General features: G+C 47.0%; 1 protein-coding gene across 4 annotated transcripts; it reads right to left on the reverse strand.

Moving 5' to 3' along the window:
• Positions 1–1,682: 1,682 nt before the first annotated feature.
• On the reverse strand, positions 1,683–23,027 carry LOC119164004 (serine/threonine-protein phosphatase 2A 56 kDa regulatory subunit gamma isoform). 4 transcript variants are annotated; one of them, XM_037416098.2, is made up of 7 exons: positions 22,782–22,931; positions 22,554–22,631; positions 21,575–21,880; positions 12,331–13,451; positions 4,273–4,345; positions 4,098–4,202; positions 1,683–2,491 (listed from the first exon to the last, which is right to left on the reverse strand). In XM_037416098.2, the coding sequence occupies exons 1-7, from the start codon at positions 22,806–22,808 to the stop codon at positions 2,348–2,350; spliced, it is 1,854 nt and encodes a 617-aa protein (XP_037271995.2). In that variant the 5' UTR covers positions 22,809–22,931; the 3' UTR covers positions 1,683–2,347. The 4 variants fall into 4 exon arrangements, with proteins under 4 accessions (XP_037271995.2, XP_075726950.1, XP_037271996.2 ...); XM_075870835.1 differs by lacking the exon at positions 22,554–22,631 and having other exon boundaries at positions 22,878–23,027; XM_037416099.2 differs by lacking the exon at positions 22,554–22,631 and having other exon boundaries at positions 22,782–22,934.
• Between the last annotated feature and the right edge of the window lie 219 nt (positions 23,028–23,246).

Raw genomic sequence — 23,246 nt, forward strand, 5'->3', positions numbered from 1 at the left:
CAAGCAAGAAGTTATTGCAAAAGAAAGTAACTAACGTTTTCGAAACATTCGAACGTTTTCGAAACATGTGGCAGACTCCACTACCATGCTAGAGAGGGCGCTACCTACCACCTTGCCAAACGAGCAAGTGACCTGCACTTCGCTTGTTCTGCGTAGGTACATTTTATGAGAAACAACCTGACACAACTCGCTGCAGATGAAGCGCACCTCAACTGCCATAACAAGCACAATGTCAACGCGCCGCAAAAAGTAGCACACATACCATGCACAGTTCGCGAATTTCTTTTGCAAGATTCTACTTGTTTTCATTCGTTTGGGCGGGGGAAACCCACATGCCTACTTCAAGCATTGGCATCAACGCTTTGGCAAATGGAGCAGTGGGAACTCTACGCACAGGAATCACTGGGTTCTCACACTGCGCACTTCAAGTATCACAGCAGAGGAGCTGTCACTTTTATAGAAAATGGCCTTCACAAACCTCCAAAGACGGCTTCGTGAAGCCCTCAGGGCCCGTGGACACTCATTTGAGAACTACTGCACTATGCCATGAATTACCATGATTTCACGAAGTAGGAAAATGCCCACTGTGCCATTAGCCATAATTGTACAAATCAAGGTAGGTATCTACTTTGCGACTGTAAGGCATTGTGCACAGTTTGTTGATGCTGTGGCTCATGACAATGAGGAATTATGGTTCAGCATCGGACGAACACCATTGAGTGAAAGCCACATGTCAGCAATGAACGACCAAACAGTGTCAAAAACTGCTACAAAGACTGTTTTAGACTTTATCAAAAGCACTTGACTAGATACTAGACTGTAGGGTGCTATGCTAAGTGGCAACTGTACATATGCATCACCTCTTCTTGTCCTCATCATCATCCTTCATCTCTCTTTTCTTCCTTTACCCCTGTGTAGAGTAGCAGGCTAGAGCGAACTAGCTCAGGGCGACCTATCTGCCTTTTAATAAATTCTCACTCTCTCTATGGTTCAGCCCATTGTAATAAGTGGGAAGCCTAAAACCTCATTAAGCACTTTGTATTGTGTGAAGCTTGGTATTAGTTCCCTCAACAACCATGCTACATTAAATCTGTTAATGTGATTCCTAGCCCAACATGGCGCTTTTACAGGGTCTTTGTGAATAACTTCCAAGCACCGGCAGGGCTCTGTAGTAGAAAATTCAGCTGCCACGCAGAGGGCCTGGTTCGAATCCTGCTAGATACTGGATATTTTTTCTGCTCTCTCGGCATACCCTAACTCATGGTATTGCACAATATTGATCTAGAAATACAGCCAACTAATGCATATTCATTACCCACGAAAATATCCAATCTATCTAGAATATATGCTCTGACAGTGCACCACGTGACATGGCAGTGAAGTGATCCCACTGTCCAAATGGAAGGCTGCTATTACTGGTTTCGAACTTGAACAGCTGCGGGCAGTCCGACGGACTCATGATGCAGCAGAGACTTGGTCTTTCTGTTCTGACGTGGAATGACCCAAAATGCGCTAAAAGAGCATTCCGAGAGATGACGATAAGGTTTATCTATCCATTGATCTACAGTGCGCGATAGTGGTTATGAACACTGGTGGCAGTGGACAGCTTGACCACCAAAGTGAGCTGTTGTGAGCCCACAACAGTTTTCGCTGTAGAATGTATCACAAGAAACACAGCAGAATGACATGAGAGATTATTGACACTTTTATTTAACTCAGAAGAGCTAGGCATTATGCCTGTACTGCCCTAACGTCATGCGACGTTCAAAACAGCCGTGGGCCAGTCGTTATTCCCGTCACACCGACGGCGTTTTCTTTTCCAAACGACAACACCACGGGGGCGAGGGGGTGTGGTGCCAAGCAGCGAACAACTCGGTGCACGTCTACTGTGTTTTAAACGCAAGGCCCAACATCGGGCACGAGCGACAGGCACTAACCCGACAATTCCGTCGCAGGAAACGAGCACACACGAAAAAACTCGCCATAAAAGTCCAGTGCTGCACAACCACACCCGACAGACACAAGGAGAGGGGAAAAACGGGAAGATCGTATGTAGTTAAGCTTAAAGCACTGCAACCAAGACTAGGTCACGCATGCAGCAGTGCTCACGGATTGCCCCTACAGAGTGATGGTACCGGACACTGCACGATGCCACTGCGAGGTTGAGCGAACGGCCCGGGTCTCGATGACTCTCTATCGTGCCTACGAGTTTCGAGAAGAAGCTCTCCTCTGCTAGTCTGGTCCTCTGAGCCTCCTCCTAAGTGTGGCCTTGGCCAGCGAGGCGCCTTTTTTCTTTGCTGGAGGGCGTACAAAAATAAAGGCAAATAAATAAGCTGGGGTCTGGTCATCAGAGCGGGGCGTCTGGTGGTGCCAGCAGCTGGTCGGCCCTCTTGTGGTCGCTCAGGGCCTTGAGCGTGAGCGAGTCCAACGGGAGCTCCGACTTGCGCCGCAGCAGGGGCTTCTCCTTCTTGGCAGCCAGGGTCGTCGTTACCTGCGTGGTGCAATACAGGAACGTAACGTTGCAGTCCTCATCAACATTATGTGGGTAAACAGCATTAGCTATGGTACGTTGACAGTAGAGTTGCCAGCCTATATCATAACAAAAAAATACTGTTCTGTATTCTTTGTTATGCCGAATAAAATAAGAAGTACTAATCCATGTTGGCTCTTTCCAATTGGCAAATTCAAAACATGTAAGTGCATCCTTACACTATAGTGTGAATCACAGCACAAGGCAAACGAAACAGTATTCTGAATTCTGTGGTAAGCCCAATAATTTCCAGAGCCTTCCACCATGGTGTCATAATCATGTCGTTGTATTGGGATGTAAAACCCAACATATTATGATGTTATTGGTATAGCTCTACTGATTTAATAAGGGTACACCCCATGGTAGTCATCACCATCAGCCTGACTAATCGAGTCTGTAGTACTCAAATGACCAGTCGTTATCTTGCCTTTGTGCTACGTGCCCTGCCCATGACCATTTCTTCTTCTTGATTTCGACTATGATGTCTTTAACATCCGTTTGTTCCCTGACCCACTCTGCTTTCATCTTTTCCCTTAGGGTTACACCTATCATTTTCCTTTCCATTGCTCATTACGTCATCCTCAACTTAAGTTGAACCCTCCATAGAGTTTCCTAAAATGAACACTGGCGCTGCAATTGTTCAGCGACCATGAGAATGATGGGTAGTACACAGACTTGCCTCATCTTCGTACCTGCGGGCAACGAATTGCACTTGTGGCTTCGTTTACTGCTGTGTTTCCGTTGTGTTTCAAAGGAAAAAAACAAATCCCTTTGAACTTCGTGAACCAATTTGAAATGGTAAGACTAGAAGAATAAGGAGGTGAAGCGCAATCACTGAACACTAGCTGATCTTTGGTTCGTGAGAAAACAACTCCAAGCCACACGAACACACACGGAGCCAGAAGTACGAAGATTAGACAAATCCTTGTACTAACCATTACTCCCATGCTCGCTGAAGCACCATGCATGGCAGCTCTCATAGACACTAGCGCCTGAGTTCCCTCTAGTGTACATTTAGAACTATATGAAACCCTCTTCGTAATCCTCTAGTTTCTGCTCTGTAGGTAAGTACTGGTAAGATGCATCTGTTATATACCTTCATCTTGAGGATAGTGGCAATCTACCATTCATAATTGGAGAATGGTTCCCGAATGTGTTCCACCCCATTCTTATTATTTTAGTTACTTTAATCCCGTGGTTACTGCACCGCAGTTACTACCTGTCCTAAGTAGACATATTGTGAGCCCTGTTCATATTGTTCGTCTTATGACCTGTAAATACTCAGCATCATAGCTTGGGTCAGAGCAGAGAGGCTCTGGCTCGAGTAACATTGTCTCACAGTACTCTTTTACAACTTGAAGTCCACTGCTACCTGTGGTAGTAAAGCTTTGTAAGTAAACCGATTGCAAGCGTTAAACTCGCTCAAGCACTGTTTTTAAGGTCAACAACCATATCTTACATGTAAGTTATTGAGTGTAAGGTGTTCAACTGATATAACATTCAATGTGGCAATGTCTTCCCCCAAGGATGAGCCAGTAAGATCTGAAGCCAACTTCGCGCCACTCACCTCCCTGGCCTGGCTTTCCAGCCTGTCGTAGAGCATGTCGTCGTCTTCCGGTGGGCTTTCGAGGGCTTGTGTCGGGGTGCCTAGCTGGGGCTTCACCACGTGGAACTGCAGCAGGGGCACAACAGAAGAGAGCTTCAGTCGTTGCTTACAAGAGTGCTCGTTTATGTCTGCATACCTGAGGATTTTTCTCGGCTAGGCTCTCTATCCGGTTCCAGGCGTCCTCCCGCTCTCGCAGGCGCATTTTCTCACTACAAGAACACACAAAAATGCAAATTTGACAAAAACACCAACACGGCATGGCAAGAGAAAAGCTCAATTCAAGGCAAACAGTGCATGGAGGGCACATGTGATAATGGTATAACTATCAGTTAAAGCGCACGAAAACAGACAGGAAGACAGGACAGGACTGTTTTCGTGCGCTTTAACTGATAGTTATACAATGCATATCCAACTAGCCCAACTTTCTATTCTGTTACATGTGATAACATCACCCTCATGTGAGCAGCCTGCCGTCAAATGATCATCACACAGAGGAAACACCCCAGCCAACTTTTGGTTATGGAGCATGGAGGACTGCCAATGGAGGGAAAGGGGGGCTGTGGCACTTGAAAGGAGCAATCTCCCTCTTTTTTTTTTTTCATTCAGGAAATAGCTATGTCATTGTAGAGCACAGATATATAGCATGAGAGCTGAATTCTAGTCACCAACAAAACAATGCAAACAGGACGACGGTACATCTATTCATAACGTCTTAAGAGCAAGGCGTCATTTTACTGCGGAGCTGTTGGAACTTCGCTAGAGTGATCCAAGGCATCTGCAACTAGCCCACCATGTATGTGCCAGACATCGGGCAAGCCTGATGTCTGGCACATGTTTTAGTACATTGGGGCAAGCCCCAATGTACTAAAAATGAAGCTGTTCGTAACTAGCCAAGCAGACATGTGCTAAGCAGCTTCTAGCATAGCATGGCCATGCCTAGTATTGCCAATCACTTCATGTCTAGCCATGAAGGTAACTTGATACATGAAGTTCTCTGAAAAGTAGCCTGTGCTACTTTTCATGTACAATGAATGTTAAAGATTCATGCACTGCAAAAACGCTGACAAATGCTATACGCACGTAAAACAAGGCGAGTTTCAAGTGCAAAGGTCAGACGATAACATTAAGCTATCCATCGTGGCTTCATAAATCTTGCGAAGCCGATACTTGCACTCTGCGGGCTATAAACGAACGTGCGGGTTGCCACGCATTTTCTCGAAAACTTCACGTATCGCAAGAACAAATCAGATTTATTGCGTCACGGACGGTCCAGAATATTCACTGATGCACGAAACATGCAATGTGCTTCGAGTTCGTTTCTTGCTAACGTATCAACACTGAGGCTGGCAGAGCCGAACAAGGGAGCGTCTGCCTACTGATCATCCTCGAGAGGACGCTCCTGAATTCTGCTAGGCTGCACGACAGTTTCTGAACATTGCGAATACACTAGCGTTCAACTGTTGAGGGAGAGCACCGCCTCTCCAAGTCTGCAATTCGAACTCTCTATATGAAACACAGCCCATCTCGCTGGAGCAGAGTGTAAGAGGAAGTTCTATTTGTCAAGTGGAGAGTTGTTTAGGATAGGTTACACACAGTCATTCCCTCCTGCAGCCGAATTCACACTCACGTACGCAGTGGTGGCAATGCCGTCCAGCATTTTGAAGCCGCCAAAATCTGCTTTTGGAGCAGCTACCTCGGTGTTTGGAGCACGCACGGGCTTCCCATGACAAATACAGAGGAAAAAATTTTTGTTTTAATTAGTGTAATGTTTCCCTAGTTTACATAATCATTTATACACAAGCAGCAAGCCCACAAATAGGTAAGAAAAATAAACAAAAGTAGGATTACGTACAGAATCAGTTACACAAGTAGTGAGGGATATTGCACCAACAAGCTATAGCTCCAACATGAAGTACCGTATTTACTCGATTCTACCGCGCCCTCGATTGTAACGCGCACCCGATTTCCACCGCGAAAAAAAAAAAAAGTAAGACATCGATTGCAACGCGCACCCATTTTTTTTCGCTGGCCCGCACGATCACACCACTCGAAAAAACGATTCCTTTCGGGATTGTTTTCCATCTAAATATGAGGTACGGGCGAAGCTTGTGCCCATCTGACGTGTAACAGAGCATTGCCGTCACTGTAGTTTTACCGTGGACCGATGTCAGCACGCGAACTTGCTTTGCCCCCTTCTTCTCGACAGTTGTGGTGCCAGGCATGTCGAAGTAAAGAGGCGTCTGATCGGCATTCCAGATTTGCCCAAGCAGGTAGCCGTTGTTGCGCCGCAAGTTTAGGACGAACCTTTGAAAACTGTAAAGCTTTTTCATCGTACTTCTCCGGAAAAGTTTTCGCATATGCATGTTCCCCTTCGAAGGGAAGAGCCTTTCCTCTTCATATAGTTAATTAGCCAGCACCTGCTCGCTTTAAACTGGCTCCGCATTAGACTTTTTTCTAAGACTAATTGCATAGCCCGCACTTGGAGCAGTTCTGTCGTCACGGGCCGCTGTGCCGCTCGCTCCTCAAGCACATACTCGCGGAGCAGCTCTTTAATTTGCGGAAACCGACCCTGCTGTGGTTCACTGAAGCCTTTGCGTGAAGCTTTGCTGTCGACAATCTTCTGCTTTTGTTTCCGCCGGTCTCGCACGCACGTTTCGGGAACGACCGCGATGCGGCCCGACTTCCGTCCGTTTCTGCACACGCGATGACTTTTCTTTTAAAAGCGGCATCGTGGTGCACTTGAGTTTTTGGAGTCGGCCCTTTCACGTCGTCGATGCTAATGCACTACTAGATGACGAACTCCTCAGCACACGTACGAAGTGCCGCACATGGTAAACAAATAGGCAGAAATAGCCGACGCACCATGCCGACGCACGTAGGGGGCGGCCATTTTGGATTTGCGATGGCAATAGATTGACCGTAATTTTTTGTTCGTACTCGATTCTAACGCGCATGCGATTTATGAACTCGCTTAACCGGAAAAAAGGTGCGCGTTAGATTCGAGTAATTACGGTACCACACATGCACACACAATCAAATGCAGTAAAATGGCGTTAATATGTACGTACATGCCGAGAACCTGCCAGGAATGCAGCTAACGATGCACCAAACATGGTATGCATTAAACACCACACAAGCATCTGCAGGGTTCCCCTTCCAGGGGGGAAAGGTTTATTGCAGTGCCCCTTTCCCCATCATGTACATGTATGGGGCTGACGGCCAAAAAAACAAGGATAGAAAAGAGCGCTGCATACTTGCTCATGAATCCACGTTTTACGGGACTGGCTTTACTTGCACCACCTCTTTCTCCCCTTCCGCCCGCCCCCCCTTGTGCACACATATGACCAACTACCAATTTGTGTTTCTTTGCGTGCACAATCACTCCTAAAGAAGGTATACATACCGTGCCTCAGTAAATATTGTCCAAACAGCCGACTACAAAGCCATTTCTTTCTTTTTGCCAATGTTAAGAAATTATCGGCATTTTTCTGCAACTGTTCGATGGCATGTGGTGGCGGCACCAAACAGCATTTTGAAACTGCTACAGAGTCCGTTGAAACATTGTGTAATACCCTGAAGTCTACCGTTCACTTTTGCATTGACAGATATATTCCTACCAGGAGTGTCCGTACTAACCAAAACAACCCATGGATATCAAGAGAAATCATTCACCTTCATCGCAGGCTTAAGCGTGCCAAACGGTGCCACTCCCCTCCCAGCAAGTTAACCGCATTGAAAACTCTTCTTGCCTTTAAGCTTTCTGATGCAAAGGCTAAATATTTCTCGCAAACCCTTCTAAGTTTTATAAAAAGCTGTCCAGAAAAGTTCTGGCGTTACTTAGGTGATCGTCCTAAAGACGTCCAACAAATATCAATTAGCGGTTCTGTTACCGGTGACTCGGTCGCTATCGCTAACCATTTTAACCAATATTTTCACTCCGTTTTCTCTCCAATCCAAGATAGTACACCGTACAACATGCCTCTCCCAAATCTGTCCTCAGAATTTATAATCGTTGAGGGTGTTATTAACATGTTACTCAACCTAAAAATTAGATCTTCCGTTGGCCCCGACAACATACCCAATGCCTTCTTGCACCGATACGCTGAGCCGCTAGGGCATATTCTTACTCACCTTTTTAGGTTATCATTTGACTGTACCGAAATTCCTGACGACTGGCGCATGACCTGTGTCGTACCAATCTTCAAAAAAGGGGACCGCCTCTTTGCAAACAATTACCGCCCTATCTCCCTGACTTCTAGCATCTGTAAACTCTTCGAACATGTAGTATCAGATTTTATTGTCTCGTTTTTAGAAGCCAACAATATTCTAACGCCTTCTCAGCACGGGTTTAGAAGACGCTTATCTACGCTTACCCAGTTAGTAACCACTATTCATGAACTTGCGGCTTCACTCGATAAGGCTGAACAAATCGACGTCATTTTTTTAGATTTCAGCAAAGCATTCGACCGTGTTCCTCACAGTAAACTAATCCTAAAGCTTCAAAAAATTGGCTTACCAATAACACTCATAAAATGGATCCAGTGCTATCTGTCTAACCGCAAGCAGTTTGTTAAAATCAGTAGCTGTTTTTGCCATACTCTCCCTGTAACTTCCGGTGTTCCTCAGGGCAGCGTGCTGGGACCCGTACTCTTTTTAATTTATATCAATGATATTTCTGACGTTATCGACGCATCGTCGATTGGTTTAAAGTTGTTTGCGGACGACTGTGTACTCTTTAAACGAATATCATTCTCAAGTGACCAAAGTAACCTGCAATGTAACCTTGATGCTGTCTCTGAATGGTGTGAAAAATGGTCCATGGAACTGAACTGTGACAAATCTGTATTGCTCCAGGTAACTAACAAAAAAAATGCATTCACGTCCTCCTACAGGCTCAATAACCACACGCTGAAACAAGTAGACGAATATAAATATCTAGGAGTTACTATAACAAGCCGACTAACTTGGTCCAGTCACATTAACAAAATTTGCGCATCGGCCTCCAGAAAACTCGGGTTCCTCAGGCACAAACTAAAAGCCGCTCCTCCACGTGTTAAATTGCTAGCTTATAATTCCGTTGTTAGGCCGCAACTCGAGTACGCAAGCGCAGCATGGAATTCATTCCTTAAAAAAGACATTCACAAATTAGAAATGATGCAAAGAAAGGCAGTCCAGTTCATCTTAAACAGCTATCATAGCCGAGCTTCTCCATCGCTTCTCATGGAAAACAACAATATAATGACCCTGGAACACAGGAGGCAGGTTGCGCGTCCAAGATTTCTGTTTTTGCTTAATTCCCAACAATTCAATATTAATCCAGGACTTTATATTTAGCCCCGCTTATCTCGTTCAACTCGAAGCACCCATGAGCACAATCTAACTCCAATTTTTGCACGCACTAATCTTTTTAAGCACTCCTTCTTTCCCCGCACAATCGAGCAGTGGAATAGATTGCCTGTTGATGTGTTTTCGGCGCGTGATGTGTCGGATTTTGAAAAGCGTGTACTTTCTGCAATATTTTAAACATTCACTGTGCCGCTATGTTTCTTTGTGTACTGCTATTTTTTTTTTGTTTCTTCACACTTGTTGGACTGTTTTCAGAATTGTGTACCAATTTACCATACGGATTGATGCTTTCTATGTAATTAATCTCTGCCCACCTGCTTGGTCTTCGGACTGCAGTATGTTTTAAATAAATAAATCCAATGCAGCGTTGAAACTGACATAATCGGCTGTCCACAATAAATGTGCAGTACGCTCTGCTACTTAGCGAGACTGACAATTTTTTCGAGATGCCATACGATCGCAGACTGTCGCCAGCTATTAAAGGCATGCACTAGGCTTAAACCGACGCTACGCCGCACACGTAGGCTTCTTGTCAGCGATAAGTCCTACTGCCGCGCTTTTCGGTAGTCGCCACATCACCTGCATTCTTAGCCAATGGTTAGAAAAGGCACCGCCGCAACCGTGCGGAAGTCGAAATAATTGATCAGCCGATTCCATGCTTTTGCATCGGCGCAAGTGTGCGCAAATGCAGCAGCGCAAGTGTACAAGATAACGACCATCACATAATATCCGCTCACAATGCCTGCTGTCAACATTACTTTCGGATCGAAAATTACCTTATAGTGCAGCGATGATGCAAATTAGACAATAAAGACCCATTTGGAGCAGTGTGGCGCAGTAATTTCCCGTTGGGGCAGGTTGGAGCAATTGGCGCAGGTTTCCCACCACTGTGCATGGCAGTCACAGTGTTGCTGTCACTATTTCATGAATCGTGTGCAGAAACTGGAGATTTCCAACTCAGAGCTATCACTATCGAGCAGCAGAAGCAATACTATTTGCCAAGCCATCCATATAATTAGCCATTACTGCCAAAACTCAGGACTACTGACAGCGCCCCCAAGACAGGTGCATAATAAAGAAAATGCATCACGTAATTTCAGTCTGCTCGACTGAATTCGACGGAGCAAGTTTTCCTGCTCGATGAAGTGACTCCCATTCTGAATTGAATCCAACCATCTCGTCAAATCTGAAATCCCCCCACTCTTGTCAGTAGAACACACCTGCTCCAAAACAAACACGAAAACTTGTTCAGACTTTGTAACTGAAATTGAGTATAGTACAGCAGTGCAAGGGGTTGAGAAAGGGAAGTGAGGGTGACAAGTGATGCAAGGGTAATGAGGGAAAGAAAGAAGCTAAGTAGGAGACCTTGCAAAGCCTAGCATAGCCATGTACAGTCTAGTATAGGTGGGGAAAAGTAAACGAGGGAGAGATGGTTGGAAAGGCCGAGGAAGGGTATAGTGTAGTATAGCAGAGAAAAGTGGTCGAACAGCAGGTCGCACTTTGGCAAAGTCTGGCGTGGGAAAAGGCAACATGCAGCCGCACTGCATGCAGGCAGTGTGACAGTGACGACGTCATCAACCTGAAACTGGCCCCTCAGCCCCGCTGTACTGTGGTGCCTACTACGTTAAGTCAGTTAAAGATGCACCCAATTTTTTATTCATTTGTTATCAATAAGTAGCAATAAGTAGTTATATGCCACAGAAGCAATCTTGGCATAACAGAGTGACAATTCTCACACCTTTTCTATTAACAACTTGTAAAAGCCAACCATACAGATCACACATACATTTAATTGACAGGAATTCCAGCACACTGAGCTTCATCAATTTACCAAGTCCCGGATCACACGCCAGCGGCCCGCGGGTGCTTCAGCTGATAGGCAGCTACGTCACATACATGTGATCAAAAAGTCCCGAGCCAGCCCAAGCGGCCTTGGGCCATCTGCGAACTTGATGCTGGCTGCATCCGCTGTGGCATCTGCTATGCCATCTGCTCCCTCCATAGCTGTGACACAGGCCACCAAGCCGACCCAATTCCAACCTAAACAGCAGTTAGGTAGCGAATTATACTTATTTCTGTTGTGATGCAACTTACTGTAAGTGAATTACACAAGTGCGTGCACATCGTAGACCGGCGCGGTTATTCCACCGCTGTTTCTCCTAGCGAGTATAACGCGCGTTTGCCCGACCTTCGGGAATACGCACATCCTCGACGTGTCTCAGAATACAGATGACAAGAACTGGGTGCGCAAACAATGCGAAATCCAGAAACATGCAAGAAGCGGACAGAAAAGCAAAGAGAGACCAAGAGCACGTAAAAAATTTCCGTGTCTAACATAAGATGGCCGCACGGACATGCGCCCCGCGCCGTCGGCTGCCAGCTGCCCGAAAGAAATCGTTTGGACAGTCCCAGGCCGCCCGCAGGCCGCCAGGCACGCGAAAAATGAATGTGGCGCCGGCGTCTGGGGCCGTATGGAGCCGTCCGGGACGTGTAAATCGATGAAGCTCACTGATTACAAGATATTCAAATCATCGTCGATATACTTATAGCATCATCATAATCATTGCTGTCATCATCACTTATCATTGCATCATGGCTTGAGCCAACGTAGAACAACTGGTCCTCGGCCAGGCCAGACGCTCCCTTCTTGGGGCGAAGAATAAATGTAGGGATATAGGCACAGCTAAATATTCCAAGTTCTGCATTAGTTGGGTTTAGGTTCAGTACGAGGAGCATTATTTTTCTGATCTGTGGCAGCTTTACTCATATTAAAAACATCAAAGTTAGATCTGAGGCTACTTAAAGATATGCTTGAACTGCACTTGGCATACAAAAAAGGAAAACTCACTTGTGACGCTCCTGGCGGTAGTTTTGGACGCAGTCGTCAAACAGCTTCTGGTTCATTTCCATGAGTAGCTTGAGGGCGTTGTAGACTAGGCCGTAGATGGTCTTGTTCCAGTGGGCCTTGGAGTTCTTGTAGAGGGCTGGAAACACAATGGGCAGCAGGATAGCCGCATTGTCACTGACCAGGCTCATGATGTACTCGTTGTTCCAGTAGTAGAGGGCCCGCTCGGCCACCTGGAAGTGGGGGGAGGACACGCAGCGCGCCAGCTGCCTGAAGAGAGGCACCATCACCTTCGCGAACTCGGCCGGCTCAATGACGTCCAGGATCTCCTCGAGCTCGTTGAGGAACATCACCTCCTTGGGCGAATGCACCTTCGGCCAGAACTTGAGCAGGGCCAGGATCACCGGCTCTGTCAGGCTCGGCTCCTTCTCGAGGAACTGGACCACGCAGTAGGCCAGCTGCGGATGGTACACGCTCAGCGACTTTACTTTGTGCAGGGGCATGAGCACGCGCAAGAGGAACAGCTTGTGCTCCTCCTTGAGAGGCAGCGCGAAGCCGTTGATGATGGAGCCGAGGATCTCGAGCAGCTCGGCGACGCCATTGTGATGCTCCGTCTCGTAGATGAAGCGGTAGAACATGTGGTTCACTTGCTTGCGTACATACGCCCGCAGCCCTAGGAACTTGCCATATATCCGATGCAGCGTGGTCTTGAGGAAGTCGCGCTCACGGGGGTCCTCGGAGTCAAATAGCTCAAGGAGCTGCAGCACAAACCGCTGATCCAGGTGGCGTTTGGCTAGCGCAGGCTGGAAGTCAGGGCTCTCGAGGAATCGCAGGAACAGCTCGTAGACAAGCTGGAGGTGAGGCCAGGCCGCCTCCAGCGTCGGCTCGTCCTCCTCGGGGTCAAACTCGGCACCGTTCGGGTTCGAAGAGGGCGGCAACGTCCGGAACACGTTGACGCCAAACATGTGGATCATCTCGGGGTAGATGGGCTCAGTCAGCACCCCCCGCTGAGAGGTGATGTACTCAACCATTTCGTGCAAGGCCGCTCGTTTCACCTCTTTCCACTTGAGGTCTGACAGAGGGTCGGTCACAAAGTCGAAAAGCACACAGCACTGCCGAATTTTCTGCATGAAAGGAGACAAAAAGGGAGAACTTATGCCACTCACAGGTCATACTACATCTAATAGCAGGAAAAGTGCCATTGTAGCTTTGCTACCGAGGATACAAGACTGTTAACTACTGTTTCACAGCTGCCATTTCTGTGGAAACTCGGCACGCCATGAGTGGCACCAACACGGATAAGCAGTGGACATAATTCATGCCCCAGAAGCCAACTGCCAGCATGACCTCCTATCAAAAGTTGAACATGTTATTCTGGATAGGTGAGCAGTCCAATGCAATTAAAGAGGCATTTACGATAAGAGTCGATGTAAAGTCCGAGTGCTTCCCATCTTTGTGCATACCAACAGTGCTGCAGAGGGGCAGTGAAATAGAAATTGGCCATGCAGTCAGTTCAGAAAACATAGTTTCAACGAATAATTAATAGAAACAGCTTTTTAGACACTTGTGATACCAGTGGCTTATCATAACTTGTATAAAATATTAATTGCAAGGATTCTGTTAGCCTGTTTGTTAATTCAATAAATTCTCCAAATGAAAGACCATTGGCGAACGTTACAGTGCCAATTCCACCTTGTAGCTACATGCCTGTCACATAATTAGCAGTAATTAAAACCAGCACTGTTACACATAGTTTGCTGTCGAACACTAAGCAGTGATGTGATTGGCTGAAGCCATTTCGGAGTCGCTACAGTCTCACTGCGAAGAGAAAAAACTGAACTTGATACCATTAAAACAGCCGAGTATGGCAGAGCTAGGCAACATGCCATAACATTCCATGCACGTATGGCTTGGACTACTCATAGCCTAACTGCTTACAGTGAAAGACTGGCCATAACGCAGACTTCATGCTACCCTTCATTCTCCCATAGAACTCCATGTATATGCATTCCGCTTATAGCACATCTACCTAATGAAATACTGGTTATACTGGGGCTCTGACAGGCGAGGAGATAAAGTCTTAATAGAGGTACGCTGGCCGAGGAGAGAGCAATAAATGGAGAGGGGGCGCAAATTGGAAAACAAAAAAAACAAGAGGGGGAAGGAATAGATAAATAAATACACAATGCGCCACGAAAGTCACAGGTGTGATGAGGAGTTCTCTAGGATGATGAAGGGTTGTCAGACTGCTTGCCACGCATGTTCCGCACCAAACAGGCACCCGCGTGAAGTGCACAGTACCACTGTTAGTCCGTAAAATGGTAACGTCATCCGAAAGTAAAAGAACCCCGCTTGCAAGCTTGGGAGGCTTGTGCAGTATGGCTGCTGTGGCTATTCACCAGATCGTGAACCTTAACTTGGTTTAACATGGGTTGCCCAGGGTTTCTCATGAGTGTGATCTCTTTTTCCCAGGTCTCATGTTGCCTATAGGGCAAGCTTCCTGAGGCAGCATGCCAACTTACAAAATCACAGGCTAGGCCCAGCAACCACTTACCGTGTAACCGCCTCATTGGTAGTGGCTGCAGCAGATCTGTGGTTTGCAGCCAAGATAACGAAAAGCTTTGCAATGGTTACATTCTGAAAGAGCAGATTCTCTCTTGCACAATGCCCTCTGTTAGAGGAGCTAGGCAGACAGTGTGGTGTCATCATCTGATAGTGACCAAGGACAGAAATTCCGTATGACAGAAACATATTTCAGATTCCGCAAGCAGCAAATTACACCGTCAATGAAAACGAGAGCGTACACACATGTGCAACATTCGAGTGGTGGTTCGCAATCGCCACTCCTTTGACATCACGTCTGGGAAATCTAAAGCATGCAGAAGGTTGCAGTTTGACGGGGAAACCAGTGCATAAACGAGGAGCTCTCAAAAGCTAGTCTGAGACTTTCTTCAACTGCCCCCCCTTTTTTCTGTGTTTGTACTATTGGCACCGTAGGCCTGCAAATTTAACCTTTCAACATTTGCAAATTTAGGAGAATGAGAACACCCTAGCCGCACGTCAATATGTGGAATGGTGCAGCTGCCTCACTTCTTGCGCGTGTGCAGTCCTTGAAAAATGGTATTTTTGTCATAGTGCACATATTCACTCCTCTGGCAACTTACGTTACATGCGGTCTATGGTACAACAGAAACATAGTCCAGCTAGTACTGCACAATCGCACGTGCACTTACGGCCATTGCAGCAAAGTGTGCACACGTGAGGATAGACGCATGCTACAGCGTTTCGACCTCGAGCAATTTTTTTTTTTAGCATACACCATGTTTGGCTGAGCTAAACAGCCAAAATGTAGCAGGGTTTATCTTTTGGTGCAGTTTGGCACAATTAGTGCAGCTGTCTCATCACTGACTAAGCACACAGCAGCAAACATGCCATGCATTGAGTAACAAGTCGCCAAAGAGTGCATTTCCGGGGCGCCCACATGCAACCACTAACACTGAAAAGATACCACATAAAAATAAAAAAACAAAAATAAACACGACATAAGCAAAAATATTGAAGTTACAAAAGCAAGCTATCGGCAACACTATGCTCAATACTTTTGAAGTGGCACTGAGCACAGACACCTGCACATGCAGTACCTTATTTGACGCAGTCGGAAGCACCACGATTTCCGTATGCCAAGCAAACCTATTTTCTGTGCTCAACGTGTGACCTGTGATGTCAGTCGGGACTTGCGTTCCTCAAACTTAGAAGAGAACTGCATAGGTCTAAAAGGCAATCAAACTCATACAAGCATCCATCCCTGATGACGCTGGCTCTGGCACAAGTGACAAATTATTGAGCGCACCGAAGGCGCAATGCGGAGCGGCAAACGTATGTTGCCATCCCACCCCCAATTCACCAATGCCAAAAACTGCAAAGGCACAGCCCCGATTTGTATTTTTATACTACACAAACTGCAACATAGCTGCCCCCAACTTTCGTAGGGCAAGCAAAAGAAATAATTTGTGAACCAAAAAACATGAGCTAGAGCTAAAAAATGGCTTTTTCACACATCACAGAATTATATTTTTCAGTGCTGCGACATGACGATTACGCAGGTGCTGACCACTTGTGGGACTGTTAACTAGGATTTTCTTGTTTACCAGCCAGAGGTTTAGAGCGACGACTGTTAAGACAACCTGAAGCAGGAATCTCTTGTCCATGTAAGGAGTGTATCTTAAATACCCACTGAATTTTATTTTATTATTTTTTTTGTCTGTGTAAGAGCTGTGACGAACCACTCTTTGGGGAGAAAAGTTAATCCCTTTAGACAGCTGGAGATGCAAAGAATTCTCGCACGAGTTAAAAGGCAGCACAGCATATGTTAGGGCGGAATCTGGAGACAATGACGTCCATACGATTTGACCCATACAGATGGTCCCCAGTGCCAAAGGCAGAGAATATGGAGACCCAAACAGCTATTTAAGTGCACGACATCACCCTGCAAACCAGTCTAGTCTAGTTCAGCGCAGCATAGACGTCACATTTTGCCCAGGTCCCCATCCTATGCCGAGCATAAATAGGTACAGTCGAAACCCGCAATAACGAAACCCCGCGAGTACGAAATTCCCGCGGCAACGAAATATTTCCGGACCCCCGGCGAACGCTTATAGAAGCCCATGTATTGCGTATCTCGCGGCAACGAAATGATTTTGGACAGTCATCTTACATTAACGAATTTTCTACCACGATGCGGGCCTTATTTTACCCTCCCACCAAAGGTTAACTGTCGAAAATATGCTCGTATGCGTGTTATGCGCACTCAAAATTTGTAAACGTCTGTTTTTGCCGCGCTAGCGTGGGTACCGCCATTTTTGTTTACTTAAGGGAGGACGCGGCTTTGGGATAGGGAAAAGTGGCAAAAAAATTGATTTTTTGAAAATCAGGTTTTCAGTTTCTGGAACCCTTTTTCTATCTGATTCCAAAATATCTACACTGAAAACCGCGCAGAGGTGCTTCGGAAAATTTATTTCACCCACCTAGGTAGCTAAAATTTTTTCTGGAAATCGCAAGAAAACAGCGATTTTCAAAAAAATTATGGCTTCGCAATGGCGGGGCCGAGAGCCGGCTTCTTGGGCTCATGGGAGAGCATTTCTCCGTGTAACTTTCCCGCCTCAGCTGGCCCTTCCCTTAAAAAAAAAAAGCACACAAAAAGCAAATGTCTGAAGGTCGTTTCGAGGCCGTTGATTGGCTGTGGCCGCCATGTTGCCTCAGCTCGCCTCGCCATTGGCCCAATGCTCACTCGAGGAGATCGTCGTCTGCTGCTTGTGCGTCGCGAGGACATGGCTCTCAAAAATTGCCACTTCGTGACGTGTTCACAGCTCGATGATCACTTAAGATATAATTACGCTTTAGTTAGGAGCAGTAGGTGAAAGCGCAACCAGGTTACTACGAGCGCGTCGCGTCATCGGAGTCGTCTTTAGCCCTCACTCCGCCGACAACGAGACTGCGGGCAGGAACGACGCGCTAGCGCACTCGTGGCGACGTGCTTCGTCGCAAGCAACGAAGCTGTAAGCGGCGCCACAATCAGATTACTACGAGCGGGCACGCGGTCTACGATCGCGGCACGTCATCGGAGTCGGCCTTAGCCGTAACTTCGCTGACAGCGAGACTGCGTGCAGGAACGACACGCTAGCGCATCCGAAACAACTCGCGGGTTGTTTTCGATGCACTGGACACCCTTCGCTCCTTCTTCGGCGCACATGACGACGACATAGCAATGGACCACTTTTTCCAGTGCGAAGGCAGAGCTTTGAAGTTGTTGCATGGCAAGGGTCGGCAATGTAAATTGACCGACTTCTGGCATAAAATTTTCGTTCTGCTGGCCGTATCACAGTTGTTATGTCTCATACTCGCGGCAATGAAATTCTCGCGAAAACGAAATTTTCCGCTTTCCCCGGTGATTTCGTTATTGCGGGTTTCGACTGTAGTGCAAAGAGAGGTGTGCGCAAGCTAACGTGCATGGGCCCTCCTCTTTGATTTGTCTTGAGGCATGGTTTTCTGAAAATCAAGGATTCGCAAGTTTTTTCCTTCAATCCAACCTCACTTAAAAAAAAGTAGGTAGCTTATCGAAATGAACTGCGGGTGCAATGCAAAAGATGTTTCAGTTATTTTGACATACTGCAACTGGCAATTTAAGTGCAAACAAGCATCGCATGACACCGAGTTCGAGGCAAGCATTTCGAGGTGGAGCCTGTAATGCCTAAATGCATTAAACTTAGGCATACGCATGATGCTAAAGCAATGAAGCGCATACACGAGCAATCTATCTTACGATCAGTGGTATAAGCTCGCTTCATCCGGCATGAACGGCCCTGGCGATTTTCGCCTTTGCAGTTGCATCCTCCATCGATTTTACACTTTCTGTGCATCAAACTGTTTCAACACGCATGCTAGAACATTATGTTGATGGTTGTCTTCCATTTGTATATACTGCAAATAGAAATAAATGCATGTCCACTTTCTCGGTGTCAACGAAAGGCAAAACCAAGGCCTCCGAGATGGCTCCGGCAATCGCAGAGACCACAGAGACCAACGACAAGAAAAACCTGATTGTGGTCACGACCAACATTTTGCCGTTTACCTGTATAAAATGCACGTTCATATTTACTAGTTAAAACAGGAACATAGAGCCTTGAAAGCCCTACGTGCGTAATGCCGTATGGTGGCGACAACTTCAGATCATTGGTGGTCATGGCGTGTGCAATGTATCACGCGTGTAACCTGTCTTCTGATGCACGGTGCGTATCGCGGTCAGAGGCTCTGTTAAACTTCATAATCAAAGTTACCACGGTTCTCCGTCAAGGCTACTCAAAACAATTGCAAGAGGCCTACATATCACACTTTCTTATGTGACCAGCCATGGATTGAGAATGCGAGTAATTCGCTTACCCAACACAATCGCAAGGGTCCGTATCCAGCGCCCTTACAGTTCTGCTTCACAAAAACTGCCTAAAACTGAAGTCCTTTACGTCCGTGGCAATTCACAACGCAACAATAGTGTCCGCTGGGGTCTTTCTTGGTAGAGCGCAGAGCTGTTTTGTCTGCTCTTGTTTTCACCGTCGTTTTGGTGAGTAAACCAGCAAACAAATCTTGGAGATTCGGTGATGCGTCTGACTTGCGAATAGAAATTCATAGCTCTTTTTCCAAGTGTTTAGTGTGCAAATACACCTAACATTTAACTCAATCGTTGTTTCGTATGCTGTAGTTGCACCTGGTTGCGCAGCAAACTGAGTAAGGAAGTCATGCTTTGCACTACTCAAAACTGCATCGACAGGTGGCACTGCATGCCTGCAAAACTACAGAGTGAGACGTCTATAGAAGCCGAACCTAGCTGCTCTTTTAGAAGCAGTTGGTATGGTATGAAGAACTTTAATAAGGTCCTGAGGATCAGTGCAGGACTGATGGTGGCTGCTCCTACGTCGGGACAGGGAGGCCAAGCCCCTCTGCTGTCGTGTTGCCCAGAATTTCCTGTCCACCTAACCCTATCTGGATGACTAGTTTGTGTAAAGATATGAAACCAATGTCTGCAACCATGCCGATAGTACAGCCTCGAGCGTTTTTAAGCATATCCCATGAACACCGACCGCACGCAATATCAGTGCTTCACAACTATAACCTGCAAGAACGGCAACCTTACAACAGCAGATAATCTGCAACACCAGCGATGTAGTTTTTTGAAAATGCTGGACACTTCTCCAGTTAGCTCAACATGCTTGAATGGAACCTTCAGAACTGACATCGAGGAAAGACAGAGCTGCAATCCAATCCAATACAAGTAGACTCACAAGCACTCTATGAGACGACTCAACTTCTTTCTTGTTGGAATTTGCCAACGTTATCCAGACTTCCATATGTCATGTTTGTTTACTTCTGAACTGTATTGCTGCTGGCCATGTTACGCGTATGTTTTTGAATTGTCACCGAGTTCCGATTTGCACATTGTTCTAATTCCTGTACCTACTGACAACTTCTTGCTCGCAGTATTGAGTCTTAACAACTGACTGAATTTAGGCACACGTGTGCTAGCTTCCTTTTTCTCATTATATTATCCTGCATACTGCTGTCTGTCAATAAATACCAGTTGTTAATTACTCTTGAAATTGATCCTTTTCCTGCATCTGTTTGCACACTGAATGCCTAGCAACCAACAATGCCCAGGTAATGGCTGTGCACAACATAGCCCATCAATTCCTTGACCCTCAGGAATTGAAATAGTATTACTTTGCCGTCCTATATAATTACAGAAACAAATGACTGATTGTAGAATAAACTCTGCCTTCGAACAAGTTGATGTGTATACGATCTCGTTTGGCAGGGAAGCATCATACATGCACATACTAATTGCGTACACATAAATGAAAGAAGGGGTATTCAATTATTGTTTTTTTTTTGTTAGACACAACTTTATTGTGAACCAACAGACATTACAATAAAGCCAAGATAAGTATAGGGAATGTCATCTGTTGTAATTATGATATAACAAAGCAGATGAATGGGCATCGAATGTGTTATATAGTTGCAGGTTCGGTCTCTGTTGGCGGCAAGTAGGTTTTTTTTTGTTGACTTTTTGCACATTTATCACAATATAACAAACAATGTTCCCTAGATTTCTTTAGCTTGTCTGCTGTACACAGATATATATAGCAGCACACACAAGCTTTAACAAATACATGCTTTCAATGCTCTAACAATTGTGTTATTCTATTATAGTAGTAGTAATAGACTTTTATTCAGATTACCCCAAATAATATCCCCTATTCTCATCATTTGTTTATGTGTATGTGCACATATGTATGTACAGACGCCCTGCATTGATCTCGCCGAAACCACTGCTTTGGAGCACCAGCATGGGAAGTTGTAACATTTGCAATGTCATGCTAATGTAATCCAAACGTAACACACGTGTCCTTTCGGTATTCACTTTGCACAGGCATTCTTGTCATGTCTTTGTCACATTAGGCAGGTCAACCACGACTTGTTTGCCATCAAAGTTGCCATATAACGATAGCCGGCACGATAAAGATCACGTTCCAATAACGTCAAATGCTAGCTATCTTTATGTATGCGTGTGAAATGCTGCCTCCCAGCCAAAGGAAAGAGTTCTAGACTTGTCGAGCTGGTCGAGGACAGCCTTTATTCTCCTTGCCTGCATTAGAAGTGTATCGCGGAGTAAAACGTAAACAAAAAAAAACGGCCTCACCTGAATTAGCAGGTCCTCACGTTCGTTCAGCGGCGCGTCCTTCAGCGCCGGCAGCTTCTGCAGTTCGCGGTTGTGGCTCACGTTGAAGCGCGACGAGCTCTGGCGCTTCTCCTTGCGCATGCCGCTGCCGGGGGCCGTGGGCACCACGGCGCCCGCCAGCTTGCACTTGGCCACCAGGTTGGCGGGCGGAGGAGCCGATTTGGGCCCCGCAGCCCGCGCCGTCGCGGCGGTGGTCGCCGCGCCTCCAGCGCCGTTGCTGTTGGAGTGCACGGCAGTACCACTGCTATTGTTGCAGGCCGGGCTCACCTATAAAGAAACAAACACCACATATGAACGTCAACAACGCAACGAAACACCGCTGCTGTGGACAGTGCGCGCAACACGACCGAAACGGACGCTTTCGAAGACTAGAACAAAGCGGACAGCCGTCTGTGTTTTCACTCTTGTCTTAATGACTCGAGAGCGCCGCCCTAACTCGCCCGAACGCGCAACGATCACGCAGGGAAACCCAACGGTGCGCACTTTTGACAGATACTGCCTGCCACGTCTCATCGACGTTGACGCCTGGGCCAGCTCGCCGAGCACGGTCAACGTTCGCCGAGCAAGTTCACAGGCGGCGTACGCGACGAGCTTGGCTTGCGCTAAAACTGCTGCGACAGGCCAAATGCCTACCGGCTGGCTCTGTTCGTCAAATCGCACATGGTCGCCGGCAGCGGCGAAAAGTTCCACGCGCGAGCCTCGCGGCAGCCGCTGCGATTCCAGCTGTCGGCGCGCACAGCACACGGGAAAAACTCGCGCTGCGTATGGTTACGCACGCGTGCAGGTGCCTCAGTCAGCCGAGCCCTGCGCTCGAAGGCGCAGCTCCGAAAGGGGAACCCCCCCGTCATATTTTTTTCGCCGCCGCTAAAGACGCCATGTTGCGCAGGCGAGCGGCTACCGACAGGTACGCGGCGGCCGCGCGTGCAGCTACGAGGCTCACCTCTTCGGAGCCGTCGGCCGCGTCTTTGCAGCTGCCATTCTTGGCCGTCACACCGGAGCTGTTGTTTTTCACAGGCACCTGCGAGGCCGGGATGGGCGAGCCGCGATTAAGCCTAACACACACACATACACACACACACACAGCGGAAAATGCACGTCAAATGGCTCGCCGACGCTGCCTCGCGTGACACGGCACACACGGTTTGCCGGAGCGTCGCTTTCAACCCACCTTGTCTTTGTCAATCCGATTAGGCATTATTTTATTAACGGTTCACACGCCATCGGGCGAAGGGCAAACTTTTGCGAGAAGAAACAGCGCACGTACCCCGACACCCGCCAGCGAGTGTGCGACTACCAACAACTGACGCGATAGGTCCGCACGGCGCACGTGACCTGTCAATGGCGGAGAGATACACCGCGCTGCTCGCGTAACAGCCGTACAACACCTCTGTGACGTCATAGCAGAGCTGCTCTGTGCCAGCGCGCGCACTCCGTTCTGCTCGCCAGTCGCGGCAGTTTTTGCACGATTCCATCATTCCGCTTTCCCAAAACTACAAAAAAAAAAAAAACGTGCACGCATACATTGCAGTCGCCCTCGACAGGCAACCGTAACAGCGCTCGAGTTTGTGTAAGCGCTAACCGGCGCTTTTCTTTGCTCTTTGTATATTAATTTCCTTTTTGACTTGCGACGCAC

Source organism: Rhipicephalus microplus, chromosome 8 (genome assembly GCF_043290135.1).
Source record: "Rhipicephalus microplus isolate Deutch F79 chromosome 8, USDA_Rmic, whole genome shotgun sequence".
Taxonomy (NCBI): domain Eukaryota; kingdom Metazoa; phylum Arthropoda; class Arachnida; order Ixodida; family Ixodidae; genus Rhipicephalus; species Rhipicephalus microplus.

Coding starts and splice junctions, on each gene's coding strand:
- LOC119164004 (XM_075870835.1), bottom strand. CDS start 23,012: ATGACGTCACAGAGGTGTTGTACGGCTGTTACGCGAGCAGCGCGGTGT. Junction 13,452..21,574: donor GTGAGGACCTGCTAATTCAG/GTGAGGCCGTTT, acceptor CCTTTCATGCAG/AAAATTCGGCAGTGCTGTGT. Junction 2,492..4,097: donor TGGAAAGCCAGGCCAGGGAG/GTGAGTGGCGCG, acceptor TGCACCACGCAG/GTAACGACGACCCTGGCTGC.